Below are 24,493 nucleotides of genomic sequence, written 5' to 3' on the forward strand. Positions count from 1 at the left end.
GAGAAAATCTGACATCTTTCCAGCTCAATGTAATTGGAAGAAAGACAGTTCTTGATGTTCCTCTTTATTTTAGAACTTTTGGTTCATAGTAGGTAGCTTTGTCGTTGAAACAAGTACAAATTGCAGGTTTTTGAGGCTGAAGATATATCCATGCGATCCAAAGATAGAGTTGGCGATGATTCTCAGACACAAGATAACAATTATTTTCTTGACTACATGTCGAAGAAAACTTCTACTTGTTTTTCTGACAGCCTGCTACCTGGGTTGCAACTGGATGACCTATATAATCATTTTGAGGTTAGCCTCACCGGATTCGAGGTTAGGCCTTGTGTACATGCTCTTCAGTTAATTTTCATTCAACATCCACATGGACCAGTGAGAAATATGTCTGTTTGCAGGTGAAGGTGTTGATGGCTAGTAGACATGATATAACCTCTACACTGGTCAAACTGGACGCTTCTATTGTCCTTGGATTGTGCATATTCTTGGATGAACCAATGCTGAAACAATTGGAGGTAATAGTTTTTGAAGGATAGGTGTCTTCTTGTATGGTTTTGATGTTCTGGATTCTTGTATATTTATAGAAATGCATACAAAAGATGGTTAGCTGGTTTATACTATATATGATCTATTTTCTTTCTTTTCCCTCTTTGTATGTAAGTGTCTTTAAAAATATTTTCTGGAACCATTTTGGCAGGTTGCTTCTATTGTGCGATCTGCCAATATCTACTTCTCTCGGACAATGTACAGTGCTGTTGTTAATTTGTGTACCTATCTGAAAGAAAGTAACCTAGTTGGAAGCAACACTTCCGTTGATACCATGACTAATGGGCCCAATAAACCAGCCTTAAATATGTCTGCATCTCTCAAGCTGGACAAACTGAGTTTAAGGGTTGACCTTGAAGACAATGGCAAGGAATGTTCACTCATCACTGTTAGTGTTGGAGATATTGACATCAGGTTATCAATTTTCACAATTTGGCAATCTTGATTATCTCCTGTGATTTTAATATGTGAATTGGTGTTGTTATTTTGTAGGTATGCTGTGTGGGAATTGTCAGAACTTTGGATCATCACCAAGATGGTTGAAATTACTTCCACTGATCTGAAGAACAAATCAAATTCACATGTGCTATGTTCATCAGGAAACTACAAAACTAGCACTTGTGTAGACTTGACAGGTTTTCCTGAAAGTTCTGCTGCCGAGGCTTGCTTAAAGCTGCATTACAGGACTCACAAATATAATGATCAAATACATCATGTGTACCAGTTGAACTTAAATGATGTTGATCTGCATGTTCATCCATCTGTATTTGGTCGGATAAAGAAGTTTTTGAGCAATCTTGATGCAGTATCTCCAGGTGGCAGTGCTGTTGTGTCCTCAACAATGGACCAGAGTTCCATGAAACCTAAGGCAGCCAATGCCAAATTTCCTAAGCTTTCATTGTCAGATATCTGTGGAGCAGAGAGCACATCATTTGGAGGAGTTTCTGTTGATCACTTTCCCTTTTTACATGCTGATATCATATCTAATTTCGGATGTTTAGAAACTCAAGATGTTGAGGCCTTAGATATTACATCTTCAAAGAGTAAACAGTGTCATGAGACTTCAGGTTTAAATGGTTACTCTGCACCAGAGCTTGCAAGCAATGCACAGTGTAAAAATGAGCATACTAGCTGTTCATCTAACTCACTGAATAACACAAATAATGTCAGCACTACCGTTCTGGATTTATCACTTGTTTCGGTTAGAACTCATTTCCATGAATCATGTGGTATTTTAGCAACACTCACTGTTCCCGAGTCTATAGCAACATTCTCACTGGCAGATGCAACTTCATGGGACCTATTGTTCTCTGCTAAAGATATATTGCTTGCTTCACCGTGGACATCACCAAGTGTCAGTGAGGTACTCTGGGGGACTTATTCACATGGTAATTCTAATGTACTCAATGTCCGTGTCAAAAAGGACTTGTCTGCTCTCTCAACTGAAGTATGTATTGCAACCCAAAATGTTTGTTGTGTATTACCAACAAAATTGCTGGCAATGATTATTGGATATTTTTTATTGGATGATTGGGATCCTATGGTGGAAGAGCATCACTCTGTGGCAAGTAACAATCTTGAGTGTTCCGGAGAATTGCATGACAGTATCACCTACAAAATTGAGATATGTGATTGTGTTATACTTTTTCCTGTCGAAAATCAAGAACTTTTTTGTATAAAACTTGGTGTTCCATATTTTTTCTGCGAGTTCATTCCAACTGGGATTTCAACAGAATTTGTCAAGCGTATTCCCAAAGAATTCTTGAGTTCAGAATGTACTCTTTCCAGTAGAGCTGATGTCATCAGCCTATGTTTAAGAGATGCATCCATATCACTTGTATTCCTGAATGAGCAAACGAAATTTATCCCGAAGCTTGATGAGGACATGCCTGCAAGAATACACCCTCTTGTGGAAAAGCTTGATGCCGGTATATGGATTCAAGTTCCTTGCAAAAAACCATCCTGCACCGAGCAGCCTTTGTTGGCCACTTTCATTATGAGCAAAATATCAAAATGCAATTTGATTTCTGAAGGTATGTATTTGGATTGATACTATCTTCTTTTAAACATTTCTTGATATGTATTGGTTATGTAATAATACCATACTCTGTCTTATCTTGTACAGATTTGTATTTTATGGACGGGATGGAGACAGTTTTTCGTATTACTGACGAGTTAACTTCAATTGTCAAAGAAAGTAAAATGTACGAAGGCAATGCCCGTCAGTTTTTAGAACGTAGAAGATCCAATGAGGAGAGCGTTGAATCTAATGAGCCTATTAATATTACTATTTCTATCAAGGATCTGGTGGTTCTCTTTGGTCACTCAAAAGATAAAGTTTTGCCATTGGAGAAGGTTGCCACTGCAAACCTTGAGTTTGATGTTTCTGCTGTAATGGTTAATGAAAAACCTGAGCATGTTGACATGGATATTGTCTCTTTAGCTCTACACTCATCTGGTGGCCACACTCTTGTCTCCATAGTTTCTGATGGGCCATCATCTCCTATTCTAATCAAGTTCACAAAGCATCATGCTGGGCGAGATGAGATATTAATTACTGTACCCTTTTTCGAGACCTGGTTATATTTAGTTGATTGGGATATCATTATCAACCATTTTCATTCCTACATAAGAAAGGAAGACAACAGTTTGCATGTGGGGCATCCAGCAGCTTCACCTCATTTTTCAGGCTCTGCAATGTCATCATTTCTTGAATCAGAATCACAAGACAATTCTTACTTGGTGGTAACATGTGAAAATATTGCTGTTGTTGTTCATGTACCTATCTGGGAGAAAGAGCAAAATGAGAATAGCAATTATCCAAGGGTTGACGGGAACTCTGGTTCTTATTTGATCCACCATGCAGATGATACTCAATCCATTGAACCAAGAGGTTGCAAATTTGTCACCTTAACTTTTGAGAGTAAACATTTTGTGGTCATGTTAGGTGAAAGCTGGGTGAAGTTCAAATGTGATTTAGATAGAGTAAAAGTAATACTGGAGATGATCCAAGTGAGCAAGGGTGCCTCTGTTCCGTTCATGCATATATCTAAGATTAAAGCTGGTGGCTATATTCATCAATCAGAAACTGACATGCTACATCTTTCTGTTGATCTACAAGCAGAATACATGGATGTTAGTTTTTCACACCAGATATTTAGTTTCTGGCGTAGTATAGAACTCAGATTTCCTAAATCGTCGTCATCAGCTTCCTCATTTTGTTCTGTGACATTGAAGGCGGGATTAAGAAAAGGTTCTCTCCTGCTAAATGATGGAAGGGTAAGTTATGCTACATTGCTAGTTGTTAATTTGCTGTAATGAAATGCCATAAAAGCTTAGATATGTAACAAATATCCTTAGACCGGCTATTTGTTGAATGTTTTATTCGGGTTTGTGAGGTGGGGTATCACTGGAAAATACTTGCAGTGTCATGCGACTTAGCCATTTTCTTGGCCATTTGGTAGATAAAGCAACAACAACAAAGCCTTTAGTCCCAAACAAGTTGGTGTAGGCTAGAGGTGAAACCCATAAGATCTCGCGACCAATTCATGGTTCTGGCACATGGATAGCAAGCTTCCACGCACCCCTGTCCATAGCTAGTTCTTTGGTGATACTCCAATCCTTCAGATCTCTCTTTACGGACTCCTCCCATGTCAAATTCGGTCTACCCCGACCTCTCTTGACATTATCCGCATGCTTTAGCCGTCCGCTATGCACTGGAGCTTCTGGAGGCCTGCGCTGAATATGCCCAAACCATCTCAGACGATGTTGGACAAGCTTCTCTTCAATTGGTGCTATCCCAACTCTATCCGCCATACCTAACTGTTGAACATGTTGCCTTTTAGTCAGCCAACACTCAGTGCCATACAACATTGCGGGTCGAACCGCCGTCCTGCAGAACTTGCCTTTTAGCTTTTGTGGCACTCTCTTGTCACAGAGAATGCCAGAAGCTTGGCGCCACTTCATCCATCCGGCTTTGATGCGATGGTTCACATCTTCATCAATACCCCCACCCTTCTGCAGCATTGACCCCAAATATAGAAAGGTGTCCTTCTGAGGCACCAGCTGCCCATCAAGGCTAACCTCCTCCTTCTCGCGCCTAGTAGTACTGAACCCGCACCTCATGTACTCGGTTTTAGTTCTACTGAGCCTAAAACCTTTCGATTCCAAGGTTTGTCTCCATAACTCTAACTTCCTATTGACCACCGTCCGACTATCGTCAACTAGCACCACATCATCCGCAAAGAGCATACACCATGGGATATCTCCTTGTATATCCCTTTGACCTCATCCATCACCAAGGCAAAAAGATAAGGGCTCAAAGCTGACCCCTGATGCAGTCCCATCTTAATCGGGAAGTTGTCGACATCACTTGTTCGAACACTTGTGACAACATTATCGTGCATGTCCTTGATGAGGGTAATGTACTTTGCTGGGACTTTGTGTTTCTCCAAGGCCCACCACATGACATTCCGCGGTATCTTATCATAGGCCTTCTCCAAGTCAATTAACACCATATGCAGGTCCTTCTTTTGCTCCCTGTATCTCTCCATAAGTTGTCGTACCAAGAAAATGGCTTCCATGGTCGACCTCCCAGGCATGAAACCAAACTGATTTTTGGTCACGCTTGTCGTTCTTCTTAAGCGGTGCTCAATGACTCTCTCCCATAGCTTCATTGTATGGATCATCAAAAATAATTTGAATATATTGCTGTTAAGAAGGGAGCACTATGAAGTATTGAAGCGAGCTGAATAATGTAAAGAATGTCACAGAATGAAACATTAGCTGGTGCCTTCCAAAGACGGTTCCGTACCTTCAGCAGTAATGGATCATTAGCTTTGTTTGGTCAACCTTGCAACTGAATCTGTAAGATGACTTTGAAGTCTACTTTGCCCCTAATAAAAAAATTGTCTATTTTTTAATTGATCAGACGATTTTTTTTATGTCTATGTGTCTTTTTGTGTACTCAAATATGCTGATTGGCATATCCTCTTTGTAAGCTTCAACATTTAGCTCATTCTGGGTTTTGGTAATGCTTTCTTGACAGTGGAGCAGTCATGGGCCTGTTATAGAGACGTTGGTGAAGAACTTGTCACTGCAATTTAGTCAAATGGGTGTTGAGACTGAAGTTTCTGCTTTTGTTGACTTTCTGATAAATTACAACAACATCGACAAGGTAAAGTTATGCTTCGTTGCTGATGTATCATGTTTTTCATGGTATAAAGGAATAACAATTTATATGTGTGTAGGTTATGTGGGAACCTTTTATAGAGCCCTCAAGTTTTCAGTTAAACATACTTCAAAAATGTGCTGATCATGCACTGGATGTATCTCCCATTACTGAGGTGTCGCTAAATTCAAGCAAGCAGCTTAATGTTAATATATCAGAGCCCTTGATCGAGGTACATGATCTTGGCATACTGTATTTTCAAACTTGTCAAGAGGCAAATTATTGTTCTGTCCTATCTTCAAGTAATTGACATTATAGTTTTCTACTGCCATTATCATCTTGATTAACGTGATTCAGGAATCAGGGCAGTGAGTCTGCAGATAGAATGTAGCTATATATCTGTTCTCAAGGAGCATTGACACTTATTTAGCTTAGAAGTTCTTTTTTCTTAAATTAACTCAGCAGTGTGTGATATCTGTATGTGCTTTTGAGTCCCAATTCTCAAGTATATTGCTCTGATTTCATCATTTGCATATGTAGGCTATCTTCAGACTTAGTGAGATGATCACAGATTCTCTTAATCCAAGTAGTGGAGGTGATCTTCGAGAAGATCCTGGGATCGTGAGGTTAAGCCGTGATGATGTGCACACCAGGAGATACGCACCATATATTCTCTCAAATGACACATCACTGCCATTTAGTTTCAAGGTGTATCGTGGTGCTGTTAATTCAGATGACATTGATAGTTTCTCTGTAGTAGATGAGAATTCTGTGCCGGCAGGATATTCTGTCCCGATATATGTTGAAGAAACTCTAGATGAATTCTTCTTCCAGCACAGGGAAGCACGATCATCTGAACACCTCATCGAGAAATGGATGAGTGCAGTCTCACACTATATGATTTCCATTGAATTTGATGGGACTTCCGGGTCCTCTAAGCCAATGTCAATTGACCTTGTGGGCATTTACTTCTTTGAAGTCAACTTCTCTTCAAGTAAGAAGCCAATTCTTGGCGAGGAAAGCTTGGAAGCATTTGGATCTGGTAGAAAGGGTAGCCATCATGATGGATTAATTGTGCCTGTTGTACTCGATGTTTCCTTGCAGAATTATAGCAAACTTGTACGAGTTTACTCAACGGTAATGACCTTTTGAATGATCAGTTGCATCATTATCCGCATACACGGGCTTATGATCTCTTTTTGTAGGTCATACTCTTCAATGCAACATCAATGCCCCTTGAGTTGCGGTTTGATATACCATTTGGTGTTTCCTCAAAGGTATATATATATTCTTCCTAATTTTATCTTGCAACTGTTTTGAGAAAATGTTTATAAAGGTACTATCAAAGTACAAGAATAGATTAATGTTGGCCTCATTGTGCCTTTATTGTTCATTCATGTTCTAGATTAAAGAAAATGCGAAAAATAACTATTGGAAATTGGGGAAAAGCAGGTGGTTGGTGGCTGAATTTCAAACTTTGAAGTCACATTTGGATTCAAAATGTTTATTTATATATGAAAGGACAATCCTACCATGAACTCTGATAGATTGCCTGCTACCACTAGCTTTAAACTTGTAATTCTATTCTTGCACAATGCAGAGAGTAATTGCACGATTTGTGCTCTGTTCAAATCTGTGCATTTTACTCTTCTAAACATGTTCTTGTATACTTCATTTGCTACCTAATATCAACTTCTCAGCTACTCACCGTAGAGCACTCTTGGTTAATTGATGATTCACAAGGAACAAACATGAGATTTCTCAAGAAACTTTATCCTGCAGGTAATCGGGCCAATTCTTCCAAACAAAGAGATTCCCCTGCCGGTTCATTTGTCTGAGGCTGGCCAGATTAGGTGGCATCCTGTTGGCAGAACTTATTTGTGGAGTGAAACCCACTCCTTATCAAGTTTGCTTTCACGTGAAAGCAGGGTGGGTTTTATGAAATCATCTGTGTGCTATCCTTCTCACCCTAGTAATGATCCATTTCGCTGCTGTGTATCTGTTGAAGAGTACACTGTCCCTTCATCTAGTAGTGCCCAGAAAGGTCAGTACTGCACTGACCATTTGAATGCACAACCAATTCTTGGAAATACTGCTCCAAGGGCTTCTAAGCAGGTTTTAACAAGAACGCATTTCATCCGGCAAGTCCGACTTAGTACACCTCTTCTCATAAAGAACTATCTCCCTGTGTGTGTATCTTTGACAATAGATAATGGTGGGGTTGCACATCAGGTTTCACTTAAGGAGGTAAGTTTCTGATGCCATACATATATGTTACCTTGACTATTATTTCGCTAATTCGTTACTGAATGATACTCACAGGTGGGTACCGCCTCTATTTATTTTGTTGACCCCTCCAACGATCTTGGAATCACATTTCATATTCAAGATTACAGATCTGTGACCATAAAGTTTCCCCGTGTGGAATCGTTCTCTAATGGAGCCACATCAAATGGCTTGAAATTCTCCTTAACAGAGACGATCGCGTTCTACTCAAATGTGTCGAAATGTATGTTGTTCAGCCTTTCTCTTTACTCCGAATAAGTTGATAGTGCATAGCTAAAATTTCGGTAGCGGTTTCTTTGGCAGGTCCTTTCAATGTTATGCTGGAGAAAGCAACAGATGCTCATTCTGGTGCAAGAGAGCTGTGCCTTTCCGTGCCATTTCTTTTGTACAATTGCACAGATCTCTTGCTTACAGTCACAGAAATCAGCTATGAGAGGAGCGGGTCCACCCTTTTGATCCCTTGCAGTTTTGAGTTAGATGGGCACACAAGACATGTGCTCGGGAAAAATGGCCTTTCTCTTGTTTCAGAAGACCCATCCATACAGTCAGTGACTATGGCCCGTAAAAGCATTCATATGCTTGTGTTAAAAACTAACTTTGTTTTTCGGCTTTGTGTTTGAAATAACTTGTGCGTTTCTTTTATCAGGCACTTTGCAAGTAAAATGCCACAGTTGGATTTTATTGATGGACACAGCTCTCATTCAAACAGAAGAGTTGCAAATAACAGTGAGCATGTGCAGAAAGAATGTGACAGAGAGGCTAAAGCTTACATGTTTGCTCCTGCTGGACATACACCTCCAACTGAACTTTCAGTTAAGCTGAATGCATCCGTACCTAATAGTGGAACTGAAACAACTCGACGAGATTGGTCGAGTCCATTTCTCCTTGTCCCTTCCAGTGGTTCAACGAGTCTCACTATTCCACAATCATCTACTTCTAGTGCCTTCTTAATAGCCGTAACATCTGTACCTGTTTCGACAGAACTTTTTGGGAGGACAAAGGCTATTGCTTTCCAGCCGAGGTAATTCATCAACTGCTTGTAATGGCAACGATATTGTTTCAGTGCTCAAAAAACACCATGATCATTTTTACTCATAACAAATGAAACTTAGCACACTGGAGTTCTGCAGTAGCCTTGGCTGGTTCGTTCCTTTTACATGATTTACTTTGTGATTGTCTGTAGTCCTGAAATGCTATAAATTTCAGACATAATTTTTCTGAGGATTCTACTGCCTTAAGGCTGTAGCAGCCAATCAAAACTAATTTTCAATTTTTTTTTCTGACATGTAACTTTTTCATTCTCTGGTGGCCTGGCTAATTTTTTATTCTACCTCTTTTCCCCTGTTTTTTCAGATATGTAATTTGTAATGCATGCAGCAATGATATGTTCTATAAACAAAAGGGAACAAGATTTTCTAAGCATTTGAGCTCGGGACAACACTCTTTTCTTCACTGGGCTGATACAGCCAGGTGAGTTATTATCCTTTGTATCTGGAGCTTAGCCATACAATTTCTGTTCTTAACTAGCTTGCTTAGTTTGATTTTTAAGAAATGGTCAGTTCATATGTATGAGCCAACAATTCATGCATGTAAATTTAGAAATTTGGATTTAGAATATTAAACTGAATTCAGTTCTCAATTTTATCAGCATGGTATGGTTATATGTGCTCTCCATAGACCCTTTTCAAGTATTTACAGTTTGTTCTGAGGATACTCTGTTTGCAGAGAATTGCTTGTCTCGATTCGATTTGATGGGCCAGGATGGCAATGGTCTGGTAGCTTTTTCCCTGACCGCCTGGGAGATGCCCAAGTGAAAATGAGGAATAGTGCCTCAGGTGTATCAAATATGGTTCGAGTGGAAGTACAAAATGCTGATATAGACATACATAGCAAAAAAATTGCTGGAAGAAACAATAGTACTACCGGTACAATACTGATTCTGCTGTCTGATGATAAGACTGGTTTTGTACCTTACAGGATTGACAACTTTTCGCTCGAGGTAAATAGCTCTTGCTATGTACTCCCTCTGTTCCAAATTAGTTGACTCGGATTTGTCTAGATACGGATATATCTAGACATGTTTTAGTGTTAGATACATCCGTATCTAGATAAATCCAATTCAACTAATTTGGAACGGAGGGAGTAGCTTTCTTGAAACTCTGGTTCTCAAGTTTACGATTGTTTTTTTTAATTCAGAAACTGCGGATATATCAGCAGAGATGTGAATCTATTGAAACAATTGTATATCCTTACACATCATGTCAATATGCCTGGGATGAACCTTGCTATCCTCACCGTCTTATTGTTGAGGTACTTTATTGAGCTTCTTTCTTCAGTTATTTTTTAAACAACTTATTTTTTCAGTTTAATCTCTCAAGCAAGTATACAACATGGTTTCTCTCCCGTACAGGTTCCTGGGGAACGGAGTTTGGGTACATACAGTCTGGATGTTCTCAGTGATGATGTTCATGTGGCCCTACCTTCCACACCTGAGGTAGTTCAATGTCTTGTAGCTGCTGCTAACTGAATAGATCAAGGGTTAACTTGGCATTTTTGTTATTAACACGATAATATTGACTAGAGTTGCTAAACTTAAGAGGCTTTATCAAATAATAATCAGTTAATAACAGGTCCTTTTAATTAAGCACTGTTTATGCTTGCGAATTTTGTGTGGAGAAACTTTGTGACAATAGGAATTGTGTTGCCCGATTTCACATGGTTCTATTTATTACGGCCAGGGAAAATCACTACTTAATCACATGAAAGAAAGAGAAAAGGCTGGTTTTATGCTTGGTTTGATTTATGATAATCTTAGTCGGTTCTGCTTATCAATATTGTTGATATTTTTCAGTTGCTTTCTGACCTGGTTCTGTTTAATATGTTTTTGCCAGAAAGCCGAAAGAAAATTTGGCATCTCGGTGCATGCGGAGGGAGCAATAAAGGTTATTTTCCAAGGACCAGTAGCCATCAAGATTTGATCGAATATGTTTCTCTTGTTAGTTTTTCATTGCGATAATAAACTGCAGGTGCTCAGTATTATTGATTCAAATTGTCACAACATGGACACAAAAGAAGCAGGTGTCCTTGGATCAAGGGAACCAAAGGATGCTGATCACAAACAGGAGATCGAGTTGAACTTCACTGAAGTTATCAAAATACACTTACCATTCATGGGCATATCTTTGATAAGCTCTTCTCCTCAGGTGAACAGAGTGCTATGGTTGAGGCTGAATCCCACCAAGAAATTTTCAGCACTTCATATATTTTAATATACTTCGCCTTTTTTTTGCCAGGAATTGTTGTTTGCTTCTGCCAAGGATATGACATTTGTTGCCATGCAGAGCTTAGATCAGCAGCGGATCACGGTTGAAATACCAAGTATGCAAATTGATAATCAATTCTCTGACAGCCCATACCCTGTCATGCTGTCATTTGAGGGAAGCCACAAGGGAAAATCGATTAATTTTTTGAAGAGTAAAGATATCAAGCTGAAATCTCTAAATGAGAGTAGAAGTTCTAATACCCCAGAACCTGTGCTGCGGTTTGCTGCAGTAAAATGGAGAACTAGAGATACATCATTTCTTTCGTATCAACGTATAAACATCAGGTATTATTTACGCTATCAGTTTAAGTTATTTCAGATGTTTATATCTGAACTTGCGGTAATTTTCTTCATTTGGTGGTTCACAGTGTAGCACCTTTCTGCCTTGAACTTGAAGAACGACTTGTCCTGAGCATGATTGACTTTTTTAGATCCGTTTCCTCTAGAGTGCATTTTGGTCTGTTGGAGAAAAGTGTAGACTCAAGTATTTTATGTGGTGCTACTGATATTTTTGGTGAATATGCAAAAATATCAAAAAACCTGTCAGACAAGCCCCAAAGCTCCTACACAGTGGACACTGATCAAGACAATGGACTGCTGCCGTCTGTTATCCCGATTGGTGCACCATGGCAACAGATACACCTATTAGCCAGGAAACAGAAGAAAGTATATATTGAATTGTTTGAGTTGACTCCTGTCAAGTTAACTTTCAGGTTATTTCTTCTCTGTGATTATGTTTCCGGACACCACTGTGAAAAACCATTATCAATTTACCAGTGACTGTCTTTTGCTGTAGTTTTACTAGCACTCCATGGCTCAATAGGAATGAAGGTGTCTCAGACCCCAGCACAAGCTTCAACAACAGTACTGCAATTCAGGTGGAACAATATACTCCATGCACTTCCGAAGATATTATGCAAAAGAAAATGTTTTTTGTTTCTACGGTATTACTTGGCCGCGCTTCTTAAAGGATAGTTATATACTCATACATTTCTACAGGCCCTACAAATGTTAATTACTTCATTCTGTACTACAACTGAATTTCTTTATAAGAGGATTTCACATCAGAGCATTGTGCGTGCTTCTGTTATCTACATAAGTTCTTTCTTCCTTTCTTTTTGGAGGAACTACACGTGTTTATTTTATATGAAAGCTGGATCCATTGAGTTCTCTTTTCTCAGAATGTGCTGCTGATTGATACAGTTTACAAAGATGGTAGATTATCTGTGGCTCTGTCTTGAGTTGGACAATGCCATACGAGTGCAAAGTAACATATTTGCTTGTCCTGAATTCTTATCTAGTGTAGATAGTGTTGACCTGGTAGCACATATGCACATGGATTGTTCAGCACTTGATCTGTTTGTAGGCTCTGAAGTTATTTACTAGGGTATTTCATGTATGCCGTCTTAATTAAGCATTTTGGTTGCAGAGAGGCCTTATGGCTCTCATTGACGTTGAAGGAGTACCAGTTCATCTAGGAGAAATAATGGTAGAAAATCTTATGGCAAGTTGGCAATCCATCCAGGACATTCTTGTGAGGCACTATAGCAGGCAGTTGCTTCATGAACTCTATAAGGTAAATTGGCACCATTCAAGCTAGTATTCTTTCTAGTCAAGTATTCCCTCCGTCCCAAATTACTTGTCGCCCAAATGGATGTATCTAGACGTATTTTTAGTTCTAGATACATCCATTTCTGCGACAAGTAATTTGGGGCGGAGGGATTATATCTTTTTTTGGGGGCATCTTCTTTAATGTCCAAAATAACCTTAATAAGCTTATTGAACAATCCTGGAACCAAAACTACATGGATATTTGTTGCTCCCCTAAGATCTTCTGCAGTGTGAGTGGCTGCAACCATGTGCTTGTGCCAACATTTACCTCCATTTCTTTTCTTTTTCCCGTTAAGAAGCGGGCAGTATTGTATTCTATAGGACTACCTTGGTTTATATAATCTGTGTTTCCAATGTCCAACAGTATTACATAGTTACTACTCCCTCCGTCCCATAATGTAAGACGTTTTTTGACACCACACTAGTGTTAAAAAGCGTCTTACATTATGGGACGGAGGGAGTACATGTGTCTTGGGAGCAGAATTTGTTGTGATATACTGTAAGTGCAGGTTTTTGGCTCTGCTGGCGTTATAGGGAATCCTATGGGTTTTGCCAGGAATGTTGGATTTGGCTTAAAAGACTTTATGTCTGCCTCAAGGAAAGGGAAATTGCAGGTTTGTAAATGCAGTTTTCTTAAGGAACTAGCAATTCTTTAATCCTTCTTTTCTTGAAGTTCTATTGATTTACTCTTTGACAGAGTCCTGTTGAACTATTAAACGGTATCGCACAAGGTTCAAAAAATCTTATTGGCAGTACGGTTTATGCAGTCAGTAGCGCCACTTCTCACTTTAGTAAAACTGCCTATAAGGTATTATCTGAGCTCCAGTTTGATCATTGGAAATTACGCTCTCCAGAAGTCACGGGCTCTCATAGCTCATGGAAATTTGTTATGCAGGGCCTTGTTGCGTTTACATATGATGAGCAAACCGCTTCCAAACTGGATGAACGGGACAGACAGCTAGGTTTGCATGGGGAAGGAGTGCTGAATGGGTTTCTAGAGGTGAAAGCCATCTCTCTTGATCAAGTATTACTGATTTACCTCTATAGCCGTTGTCTGTTCTATTGTAACACCCAAATCCTAGATGACTCTTTGAATTGGAACCTGATGACCTGTTCTTGCTCCATAGTTTTGATAGTTGTACACAGTTTAGTAACTGCGTCCTTCCACTACATACTATTGGAAAGAAAATCTGTCACAGCTCACAGCTATTATTTACGCATTCATTCTTCAGTATGCGTGCCATAGAATGTTGCTGGACCTGTCTCTAAAGCAGCATACAATGTGTGCATTTCAATCTTGTTCTTTAGGGTCTGACTGGGCTCCTCCAATCGCCAATCAGAGGTGCTGAGAAACATGGTCTTCCTGGGGTTATCTCAGGTAATGCCACTCGATAGGCCCTTGCAGACAGCTTTTATTGCTCCAGACATTGACCAACTGTATCTATTTTACAGGTATAGCAATGGGAACAGCTGGGCTTGTGGCTAGGCCTATGGCCAGTATTCTTGAAGCCACAGGCAAAACTGCACAGAGCATAAGAAACCGAAGCAATCCTCATGAATCCAACCGCCTGCGTGTCCGTTTCTCGAGGCCTGTGGCCAGAGATCGCCCTTTGTTCCCATACTCCTGGGAAGAAGCAGTTGGAGTATCTTTGCTTCTCCGAGCTGATGGTGGCAGGCTGAAGGATGAGACATTTGTCGTGTGCAAGACACTCCGAGAGCCCGGAAAGTTCCTTGTGCTTAGTGAGAAACTGCTCCTGCTAGTCTCGAGCCGGTACTTGGTGGATTTGGGGTCACCCCAGTTTGCTGGTGTTCCTCCTGACCCACAGTGGGCTATTGAAACTGAGATGAACCTGAAATCTATTGTTCATCTGGACAGAGCTCAGGAGGTAGTGAACATTGTTGGGAGCAACGGCGAAACATCGCCGAGGGACAAAAGAGGCAGATCAAGAGACATTGCCCTGAGCTCAGCCTTCATCCCACTATTTCATTTCAGTGTCGAGCTGCCAAGCATCGAAGATGCAGAGGGCACGTTGCAGTTCTTAATGGCACTTATAGAGAAGGGAAAGGCAAGGAGATGGGACAAGAACATCCTTCACCGAAGCAACATTAGCTGAGGTTTCTGGGTCTTGAGCCTTACTACAGTGCTTGTGAATGGGGGCAGTCAGCATACACCTCAGACGACACCAGCCAGGATCACTGCGCAGCGTCCAGTGAACGTGGATGACCTTCGGAACAACCGCTCCATACAAGAGGCGTGTTAAGCAAGTGATCGTCATCCGTAAGCATCTGTTGATACCATTAGTAGATCAGGATAGATACTGATATACGAGGGGCTGGCGTAGCTGGCATAATTTTGTAGCCTTTTTCCTGGATGATCCACCACGGAACAGATAGGATTAAGGTTTCAGCCTTTTTGTAGGCCAAATGTACACATGTAGGGTTTTCCAGAATTTTGTCCACGGTTCTGTAAATAATGGCATTTGAGTCCCAAAAGTTTTGTTATCCACTATGACTAGCCAGCCAGACATCTTCCGAACTACAAACCTTGAGTTTTCCATTCTTAAAGGATTGAATCCGGTGCGACTTCCTCTCATTTCTTTCCTTAACCCAATTCACCGACGAGCTGGTGGATTCATTTTTTACTCAAAAAGAGAACAAAAAAGAAGACTTGTGGATTCATCTCCCTTTTGCCTACCGCTCCGGCGGCAGGAAGGGAAACCCCACTGCCCTCGCTCCGGTTTATCCTCGCAGGTGCAGCGCTCGGGATGGGAGCGCTTCTTGAATGTCTTTCAGGTTTCGATCCTTCAAGTTTGTCAAAGCTCCGATGTTGGTTCATGCCGTTTTGATGAGGTTAGGGTCGTCATATGGCGATACTTGGTGTCGGCTCCAAGACGGTGGTCCTTAGGGGCACGTACATAGATGTCATTGACGGGTCAAGCAGGCTCATGTGGTAATTTTCATTACGTTTGAGTTCCAGTTAACTTTGTAGAACAACGATTCAAACCACATTTAGAAGAGCTCCGGACTGCATTGTTTTGCATTTTGCAACAAAAAAAAGGTGAACTCTAACAATGAAGGAGTGATCAATTTGTTTCAGGGATTTTAGGATTTACAGAATCAGCATATGAAATTTCGAGGTAAGCCGATCTACTCGTGTTTATCTTAGGAATTTCATTATAGAAAAAAAATTCCTTTTAGAGCTTTAGGAATGGAAACCTCTATGAAGGAATTCTTCCTATCCTTAGGAACGAAACCCATGGCACACTTACTTTAATCCTAGTACATTTATTTTAATATTTTTATAGATATTTCTCCCTCCGTCCCATAAGACTGTCAGCGAATGTTTGAGGAACTGGAGTTTGGTTGATAAAACACTGCGGTTGTTACGTTAGCTGTCAAATTACCGTGCAAGCTCCAGTACCGCATACGTTTACCTACAGATTAGAAACACCTCACTTGCAGACATACACAAACAGATGGAACTAGATATTACTAACAGATTTAGGTCCATAATTAATGGAGAGACAGATTCAAAAAGCAGTCAACCAAGCACAGAGCATCGAAAGCTGGGGACAACATAACCAGTAGGGTAAAACAAGCAATGGCTTTTCAACCAAGCACCAAAACCATTTTCATTCTAAAAAGACCATCCCAAGGTGGTTTGCAGTACTCATTGCACAGATACTTAGGTCTCAAACATATTAAATCCGCAAAATTCGACCTAAAAGCACATAAGATAAGTAATCCTTAGCATAAAAGATTCCACAGGAGAACTGGAATTGAACTGCTTAGTCGAACAAGCTGAAGCCCATGTCATCATCGCTCTCTTCCTTAGCCTCCTCCTTTTTCTCTTCTTTCTTCTCTTCAGCGGCAGCAGCACCACCAGCAGCCGGGGCAGCGGCAGCAGCAGCTGGAGCACCACCTCCACCTGGAAACGAATCAAAATCATTACTACATTAACAAAATAAAAGGCGATAGTAAACATATATGCAAAGCATAGAACGATTGCTGTTGCTGCTCATGATAAACTAAAATCATCCCGAATGGCAATACTCATTCTCTACTATAAAAATGCACGAGATTGGTCAAACAGGGATGACTACAATTTTACACGTGAAATTAAATTCAGAAAACAGAACAGCTAAGAGGTACATCTACAAGTCTTGACTAGGAAGATTATCCTTCAATTTTAATAATAAGTTTTCTAACATGAAGTGAAGCGATGGATTCTCTACTTGCACAGACTAACCAAGATGCAGATCGAAGTTCGTTAAATAAATTAGAGGCAGTGGCAACAATATGATATTTCTACTGCTAAGTAAACAACGGGCCACGTGAATCAAAGCCTTCGATAAACTACAGAGGAATATAACACAGTGAGAACGGGAGAGGTTTACCAGATCCGACGGAAAGGATGAGGTCATCGACGCTCCTCTTCTCCAGGAGCTTGGCGAAAAGCGCGGGCCAGTAGGCCTCAACCTTGATTCCGGCAGCCTTCACCACCGTCGCGATCTTCTCAGACTGCGTTGGGAAGAGCAACAACCCTCAGACAACGAAAACCCTCAGACAACGAAACATACCAGGAATCGCGCAAAGAAGAGAAAGAACCAAAACGAGCAACTTACAGTGATGGGGATCCCGTCATCGTGGAGGATGAGGGCGGCAAGGGTGCAGGCGACCTCGCTGGAAGACATGGCGACGGATTCTCACCGGAGCAGATCTGCGATCTCCAAGAGTAAAGACACGGAGAAAATCGTTAGGATTAGATGCAGCGTCAAAGGGGGGAAGGGAAGGCTGCGGCGGCGGCGGCAAGGTGGGAAAGAAGGGAGGCGGCGGCGCTTACCTTGGGAGGCGATGGAAGTGGAGGCGCAGGAGGCAGGGAGCTTCTAGGGTTTGGGGAGGCCCGCTGGATGGGAATTTATAAGTGGTTCGTGCCGAGTACTAGGGTTTCGCGGTAGAAGTTTGGGCTGGACTGAACGGTCTCATGGGCCTTTGTGTGCATGTGGTAAATGGGCCCATTGTTCCGTCATGTGTTGGGTCTGTAAAAAAACTAAGGGCCTCCTAAAAGAAGCGGTGCTTCTTCTGTGGGCTGTTTCTACGACGGCCCATGGTTCTACTGTTTCTACGACTGTGTGTTCGCGAATCGTTTTCTCTTTTCCGAAATTAAGACTTGCGAAAATCGCTCCAACTTGTTAAGTGGCGTGCTGTATGTGCGCGGCTTGTTACAATCTGAGAGTTTTCCCTTTTTTCGTACATCCGTTTATTCAAAATGTTTTATTTTTTAAACCGTGCATCTAAATCTCGAACCATTTTCACCTTGGATTTCTCGCGTCGAGATCTTCAAAACTAGATCCCATATTGATAGGTTTTGACGAACTTTTTTTATAAAAAAAATCAAACGAAAAACCGAACCGGGAGCACGGTTTTTTTCCTTTCCGAAAAAGGCACGCCCATGCCTCTCGCGGAAGCAAAACCATGACTCTCGCGAAAGAAAAAAAAAACAGAAAATGTGTTTCCGTTTCCGAGAGGCACGGCCGTGACTCTCGCGAAAGCACAACCATGCCTCTCGTGGAAGCAAAACCGTGACTTGTGAAAAAAATAGAAAACGCATTTTTTTCCGTTTCCGAGAGGCACGGCCGTGATTCTCGCGAAAGTAAACCCGTGACTCGCAAAAGGAAAAAACAAAAACGCGTTTTTTCGTTTTCGAGAGGCACGGCCATGACTCTCGCGAAAGCAAAACCGTGCCTCTCGCGGAAGCAAAACCGTGACTCTCGCAAAAAAACACGTTTTTTTGCGCAAATCAAAAAGTTAGGGAAGCCCGGTGAAAAACCAAAACGTCAAAAAAGGGGGAAACCGTTAAAAAGCCGAAAATGCATGCGGAAAAATAAAAAATAAAATCCGGAGGGAGCGCCCAGAGCGCGACACGTGGCGAATGGCTGAGAGCGCGCCAAGTGGCGCTGATCATTGCGAGGCTCCTAAAGGAGCGCTCGTTAATTAGTTGCTCCGTCTCATTTCGTTAATGTTTCACGATGTACTTTTGGTTCGTTTTTAAAGAAGTTGCTAGTAGAATCAAAAGTAAAAAAATCTGAAGAACTAAATCTTTAATTTTGAACAAATATGATGTAGAAAAAACATATCTTCTGAAACAATACTTTAGAAGGACATATTTTTTTCGCGAATACACAAAGAATTGTGTATCTTATCCTTGATAGGTAGAAGAGAGCAATACAACATGGAGTGAGGTGGCACCACAACAATGTGGGTAAGAATAGAACGGAGAAAAACACCACAGTGCTAAACTCGCCAGTCCGAACTCCATCCATGGAAGGCAAGGATATATGACACAGAGCACCTAGACCACGTCACGACCAACGTGAGGCACCTCCGTTGCACGATTAAGACTCCAGAATAAACGTACCCCCCCCCACCCACCCACCGTGAGCGCCTAGAGAGTCGGTAAGTGGACTGCAGGATCTGACCGGGCCGAAGGAGGAGACCATGGAGGAAGGATCGAGTCATACATTGCGCCCTAGATTTCCATGCCTTGAGAAGCAACCCAAACCAAGCATGGCGACCAACATCTTCCGTTACAACACTGAGGACTTCACGAGCAACCAAGACAGTGTCTTCAAGAAGGGGACGGTGCTACAACACCGTCGTTTGTTAGGACCGAGAGTATATCGACCAAGGGGGTGAATGGGAGATTCGGAAATTCTTGCGAATGTTTTAAACTAATCCCAAACACAGAAGCGGAAATAAGGTTTTGTAGAAATGAACTTAATCATGCACACTATAGAGGAACATATCCCTCGAGGTAGGAAGCAATAATAGTTCGAGCATAGGATATCACAGGTTTGACAATGATGATGGTAATGCAACACACGAACATATGCGGCAACATGAGAGGAAATAAGGTATGAACTATGAGGGAAAAAATAGGAAAGAACAATGACGAGGTGAATGAAAGCGACACAGAGAGATCACACCAGTCTCAATAAGATAAGTGCAACTAGAAAGTATACGACTCGAATAACTAAACTAAATGATGGGAATGCAACAAGGCGAGCAACGTACGTTAACAGATGGGAACGACAGAGATGATAGAAACAAATGATATGCAACAGTCTATGATTGATCAGATAAACTATCGTCACAGAGCACAAAAGTAAACTGCCGAAGGTAATGTAGTAAAGTAGAGTGAACCATGGCGACATATGAATTTGGTAGACCAATTCGCCCTTCTGCCAAAGGACTACGTCTGGTTGGAGGGGTTGTGATTTAACACAGAAGATAAACTCTCTTCGCCCTATTCTCCTTCAACTCGGAGCTGATCAGGCTCCAGTTGATTTCGCTCGTGGTAGATACTTGTCGGTGATCTACAAACCTTCGACAGACCTCTACGCGAACCAGAATGACTCTTGGTTGTTGAAGATCTTGCTCGATGAAGACAACGACTCTTCAACACTCGAGCCGACACCTATCCGTCTAGAGAGTGCCCAACTCTCAAGAGTAATAGGTACAAGAACTCTAACTCAGAACTACTGTGATGCTCAATCACTGTCTAAGTTTCAGCTCTTGATTTTTCTCTCGGTGGATCTTAAACTCAAATCACTCGAAGAGGGGATGCTCAGTCAATCTTCTCAGAAATCTTAAATGGAGCAGCCAACGGACATCGTTGGAGCGGGGTGGCTATTTATAGCCGCAACCTTCCCTGAAGGGAAAATACCAAATTGGACATGTGGAGCAGCCAATGGCCGAACGACACGAGTCCAACGGTCGCAAATTGAGCACAACAGTAACATTCCTTGCGGAGCAAGAAATGCTAACTCCTCTATTCGAAAGATATCTCCTGCGGCCCGAAGAACAACGTCTACTACTGGCAGGTAATCATTCGAAACATAAAGAGATTTCTCTCACTCTCGCATAGTTTTTGGGCTAAGCATCACAGTGGATCTAAGCTTCGAGAACCTATACCCCTCTTAATAGTACAGAGGTCCTATAACTCAAATAAATGAAAGAAGAACAAAATGAATACTACATCTTCACTTTGTCTTCAACTTCCAATCGCTGCAGTCAATTTTCTTCGGACAGAATCTCCAAACGAATTGCTCACATCAGCAATAAATTTCCAAGGGGTTAACTCCTTCACATCAATCTTCTCGCCTATATGTCTTCAACAGATGTAGCTCATTCTTCTCTGCAATGCAGATATTCTTCGGTGAAGTTCCTTGAACTTAACACCGGAGACAACATTCTCTTCGGTTCTGCATGGACTATTTCTATTTGAGTGCACTAGAAACAAACCAGTCCATGCATGTTTTTGTCAACATCTCCAAAACACAAGAGGGCAAATATTGCACCAACACCTTTGTCCAATCCGGCAAACCGAACCTAGAGTTTCCCCCGGTACCCGAAGAGGGGCACGGTGAAAGGTCTTGGCAGTGCCTCCAAGAAGGAAACGACACCCCCAGGTGTCGCCACTGGTTGCATTGGCAAGCCGAGCAAAGATTTTCTCCCTCACCTATGACCGAGCAATCCCAAAAACCATCAGATCAGGATCAAAGATGTGGAAGCCAAAGTGCCTATTGGAACAACCACCGCAAGGAGGAGAGGACGCCCATCACTAGAAGCGGGTGACACCGAGGCTAGACCGTGCACCACCCAGCACCAACCACGCTACAGGAACCCAAGTCGCCACAGGCGAGATCTAGGCAAAGCAGGCCTGGATCCGCCGCCACCAGCATCTTCACAGCCAGCCTGGGAGGGAGGCATGGCTGGACCGAGCCACCGGGAGAAGGCGACGTAACCAGGGTAGGGCCTGGCCGTAGCACGCCAGAGGTCTCGGGGGCCGGCAGGGGAAAGCAAAGGCAACCAGAGGTTATGGTTGGAGGAGGAGGGTCTCCACCACGAGTACGCGCCGGGCCATAGCATGTCGGCCAAACCAACCAGCGGGAGAAGGGGTGGTGGATGGAGGAGGGGAGGCAGGGGAAGATGTGCTTTGTGATGGGTGTCGGTGTCAAAACCGGCGGATCTCGGGTAGGGGGTCGTGAACTGTGCGTCTAAGGCTAATGGTAACAGAAGGTGGGGGACACAATGTTTACCCAGGTTCGGGCCCTCTCTATGGAGGTAATACCCTACTTCCTGCTTGATTGATCTTGATGATATGAGTATTACAAGAGTTGATCTACCACGAGATCGTAGAGGCTAAACCCTAGAGGCTAGCCTATGATTCTGATTGTTCTTGTCCTATGGACTAAACCCTCTGATTTATATAGACACCGGAGGGGGCTAGGGTTACACAGAGTCAGTTACAGAGAAGGGAATCTACACATCCGAATTGCCAAGCTTGCCTTCAACGCAAAGGAGAGTCCCAACCGGACACGGGACAAAGTCTTCAATCTTGTATCTTCATAGTCCAACAATCCGGCATAAGTATATAGTCCGGCTATCCGAGGACCCCTAATCCAGGACTCCCTTAGTAGCCCCTGAACCAGGCTTCAATAATGATAAGTCCGGCGTGCAGTCTGTCTTCGGCATTGCAAGGCGGGTTCCTTCTCCGAATACTCCAAAGAAGATTTTGAACACAAGAATCATGTCCGGCTCTGCAAAACAAATTCCACATACCACCATAGAGAGCACAATATTCCACGAGTCTAACCTGTTGACAACTTTTCCATAGCATGACATCACACTGTGGCCCAGTCATTATTCGAACTGTTTTTCCCAACCTGGCACTACACATTTCACGAGGCGGTTTTATTGGCACGTCTTGTCAAAGCAGATATCGTGTCCCCCTTATCACGGGATTATCATCAATACGGGTGTGGGTAACCCAACCGTGCTGCTAGTATGACTCCTCGGTTTAGGCAAGTTCCAAATGGCTGCACAGAGGACGCTTGGCATTCTTTCTCCATATAAAGAGGCCAAGACCTGTCTTTTTCTTTCCACGCCTGATCCTTCCCTTCCCCTACCTCGAGCTCCAACACCCAAGGTTCAATCCACGCGCTCCGGACCTTCAATCATGTCCGGATCCAACCTTCAAGGTCAGTGGATTGCCTCTTCTGTCACAGAGGAGGACATCAAGAAGCTTAGGGAGGCTAGGTATCTGACCGCCGAAATCCTTCTCCGGCTTCCTGCCCAAGGGCAGGTTATTCCTACTCCCAAACCCAACGAGAGCAGCGTATTCATCTCCCACTTTCTCCAAGGGATAGGCTTCGGTCTTCATCCCTTTGTCAGAGGGCTCATGTTCTTTTACGGGTTAGATTTTCATGATCTAGCCCCAGATTCCTTCCTTCACATCTCGACGTTCCTTGTTGTGTGGGAGGCCTTCCTCCGCATTACCCCACACTTTGGCTTATGGCTCAAGACCTTCAATGTGAAGCCGAAGATGATCAATGGGCGACACGCGGAGTGCGGAGGCGCTATAGTAAGCAAAGGCGTCGATGCCTTATGGCCAAAGGGTTCCTTCCCAGAGGTGTCTGACCTATGGCAACGGGAGTGGTTTTATATCACAGCACCCCGAGGTACAAAGTGGGCAGCCGCCCCAACCTTCCGCTCCGCTCCTCCGCCATAGCTTGCATCATGGGTCAACAAGGGGCTGGACTGGGGATCGGTTGATGACGTGCGGACATTGCAAAGCCGCATTTAGGATCTCATCAAAAGGGACATCAACCTTGTCAAGGTGATCCAAGTAATGTTAGTTCGTCGGGCCCTGCCATGCCAACGTCAATCTCTCTGCATGTGGGAGTTCAATCCGGAAGGACTGCAAACTATTCAGCACTTCTTCGGCGTGATGCTCGAAGGGATGTATCGATTATTCTTCGGATCATGAATAAAGTGTCCGAACACGACAGAGGATGCATGACTCAACTGCAACCGTCCAGATACCCAGGTAAGTAATTCCACGACTGAACATGCCGTCATTGTATTTGTCATAACATTATTCTGAAAAACCGCCCTTGGCCAGGATTGGATAATAAAGGCGGAGAGGATCAGGTGTTCGACCCCTCTTCCCGAAGATTCGCAAGATCCTGTACTAACCAGGATGCTGGCTCGCGCACCCTACCAAGTGCCATCAGGGGAAAACAAGGAGTGGAATGAGGAAGCCAAAAGCGGACTTCATGCTGGAGGTACATTATGCATCCTAACTGGAAAAGTTAGTATCCCCGTGGCGGAGGATGCACGGGGAGGAGAACCTAGTATCCCCTCTCCCCACGGGAAGAAAAGGACCGCCCCCGAAGATTTAGAAGAAGAGGCCTCCAAATGAGGGAAGAAACCTTTATCAGGGGGCCCTGCCCCGGAGGGCAGCATTGCCGCACAGCGCTCACAGGGGCACCAGCCGTTAACCGAGTCGTAAGTGAACAAAGGTACTTTAGTAAGCAGGCCCTGTTCTTTTCTTGAGAATAACAACCGAGACATACGTTTTGCAGTCCGGATCATAGCCCTTCTCAACAAAGTTCGTCCTCGAGGGATCTTCTTCCGGAGATGATGGAGAGCGAAACGCCTCCTCCTACTTCCCCGCCTCATGAGGCGGACGACCCTGAGGTGTCATCCCGGAG

The 24,493-nt window shown here is 42.7% G+C and overlaps 2 protein-coding genes across 5 annotated transcripts in view; one reads left to right on the plus strand and one right to left on the minus strand.

Annotated features, from left to right (window-relative positions):
• LOC119336584 overlaps positions 1–15,484 on the plus strand; it is a 28,146-nt gene extending 12,662 nt beyond the window's left edge. For 2 of the 3 annotated variants that reach the window (XM_037608627.1, XM_037608628.1), the window contains exons 21-47: positions 127–318; positions 399–515; positions 698–960; positions 1,039–2,579; positions 2,672–3,825; positions 5,594–5,722; positions 5,796–5,948; positions 6,257–6,853; positions 6,922–6,993; positions 7,499–7,963; positions 8,039–8,225; positions 8,306–8,546; positions 8,649–9,023; positions 9,356–9,472; positions 9,728–10,001; positions 10,199–10,312; positions 10,413–10,496; positions 10,894–10,944; positions 11,029–11,205; positions 11,296–11,609; positions 11,693–12,037; positions 12,121–12,202; positions 12,754–12,900; positions 13,445–13,549; positions 13,633–13,935; positions 14,244–14,313; positions 14,388–15,484. In XM_037608627.1, coding sequence (XP_037464524.1) covers positions 127–318; positions 399–515; positions 698–960; positions 1,039–2,579; positions 2,672–3,825; positions 5,594–5,722; positions 5,796–5,948; positions 6,257–6,853; positions 6,922–6,993; positions 7,499–7,963; positions 8,039–8,225; positions 8,306–8,546; positions 8,649–9,023; positions 9,356–9,472; positions 9,728–10,001; positions 10,199–10,312; positions 10,413–10,496; positions 10,894–10,944; positions 11,029–11,205; positions 11,296–11,609; positions 11,693–12,037; positions 12,121–12,202; positions 12,754–12,900; positions 13,445–13,549; positions 13,633–13,935; positions 14,244–14,313; positions 14,388–15,049 — 8,331 coding nt within the window. In that variant the 3' untranslated portion in view covers positions 15,050–15,484. The remainder of the gene's footprint in view (positions 1–126; positions 319–398; positions 516–697; positions 961–1,038; positions 2,580–2,671; positions 3,826–5,593; positions 5,723–5,795; positions 5,949–6,256; positions 6,854–6,921; positions 6,994–7,498; positions 7,964–8,038; positions 8,226–8,305; positions 8,547–8,648; positions 9,024–9,355; positions 9,473–9,727; positions 10,002–10,198; positions 10,313–10,412; positions 10,497–10,893; positions 10,945–11,028; positions 11,206–11,295; positions 11,610–11,692; positions 12,038–12,120; positions 12,203–12,753; positions 12,901–13,444; positions 13,550–13,632; positions 13,936–14,243; positions 14,314–14,387) is intronic. The other variant, XM_037608629.1, reaches the window with a different exon arrangement.
• A 1,036-nt stretch (positions 15,485–16,520) lies between these two features.
• On the minus strand, positions 16,521–17,866 carry LOC119337090 (60S acidic ribosomal protein P1-like). Of its 2 annotated transcripts, none has more exons than XM_037609202.1 (4): positions 17,779–17,866; positions 17,561–17,662; positions 17,333–17,456; positions 16,521–16,863 (listed from the first exon to the last, which is right to left on the minus strand). In XM_037609202.1, exons 2-4 carry the CDS (start codon positions 17,627–17,629, stop codon positions 16,724–16,726), a joined length of 333 nt encoding a protein of 110 aa, XP_037465099.1. In that variant the 5' UTR covers positions 17,630–17,662; positions 17,779–17,866; the 3' UTR covers positions 16,521–16,723. The 2 variants fall into 2 exon arrangements, with proteins under 2 accessions (XP_037465099.1, XP_037465100.1); XM_037609203.1 differs by having other exon boundaries at positions 17,561–17,655; positions 17,779–17,847.
• Positions 17,867–24,493: the final 6,627 nt, after the last annotated feature.

The sequence above is a fragment of the Triticum dicoccoides genome, chromosome 7B (assembly GCF_002162155.2).
Source record: "Triticum dicoccoides isolate Atlit2015 ecotype Zavitan chromosome 7B, WEW_v2.0, whole genome shotgun sequence".
In the NCBI taxonomy this organism is placed as follows: domain Eukaryota; kingdom Viridiplantae; phylum Streptophyta; class Magnoliopsida; order Poales; family Poaceae; genus Triticum; species Triticum dicoccoides.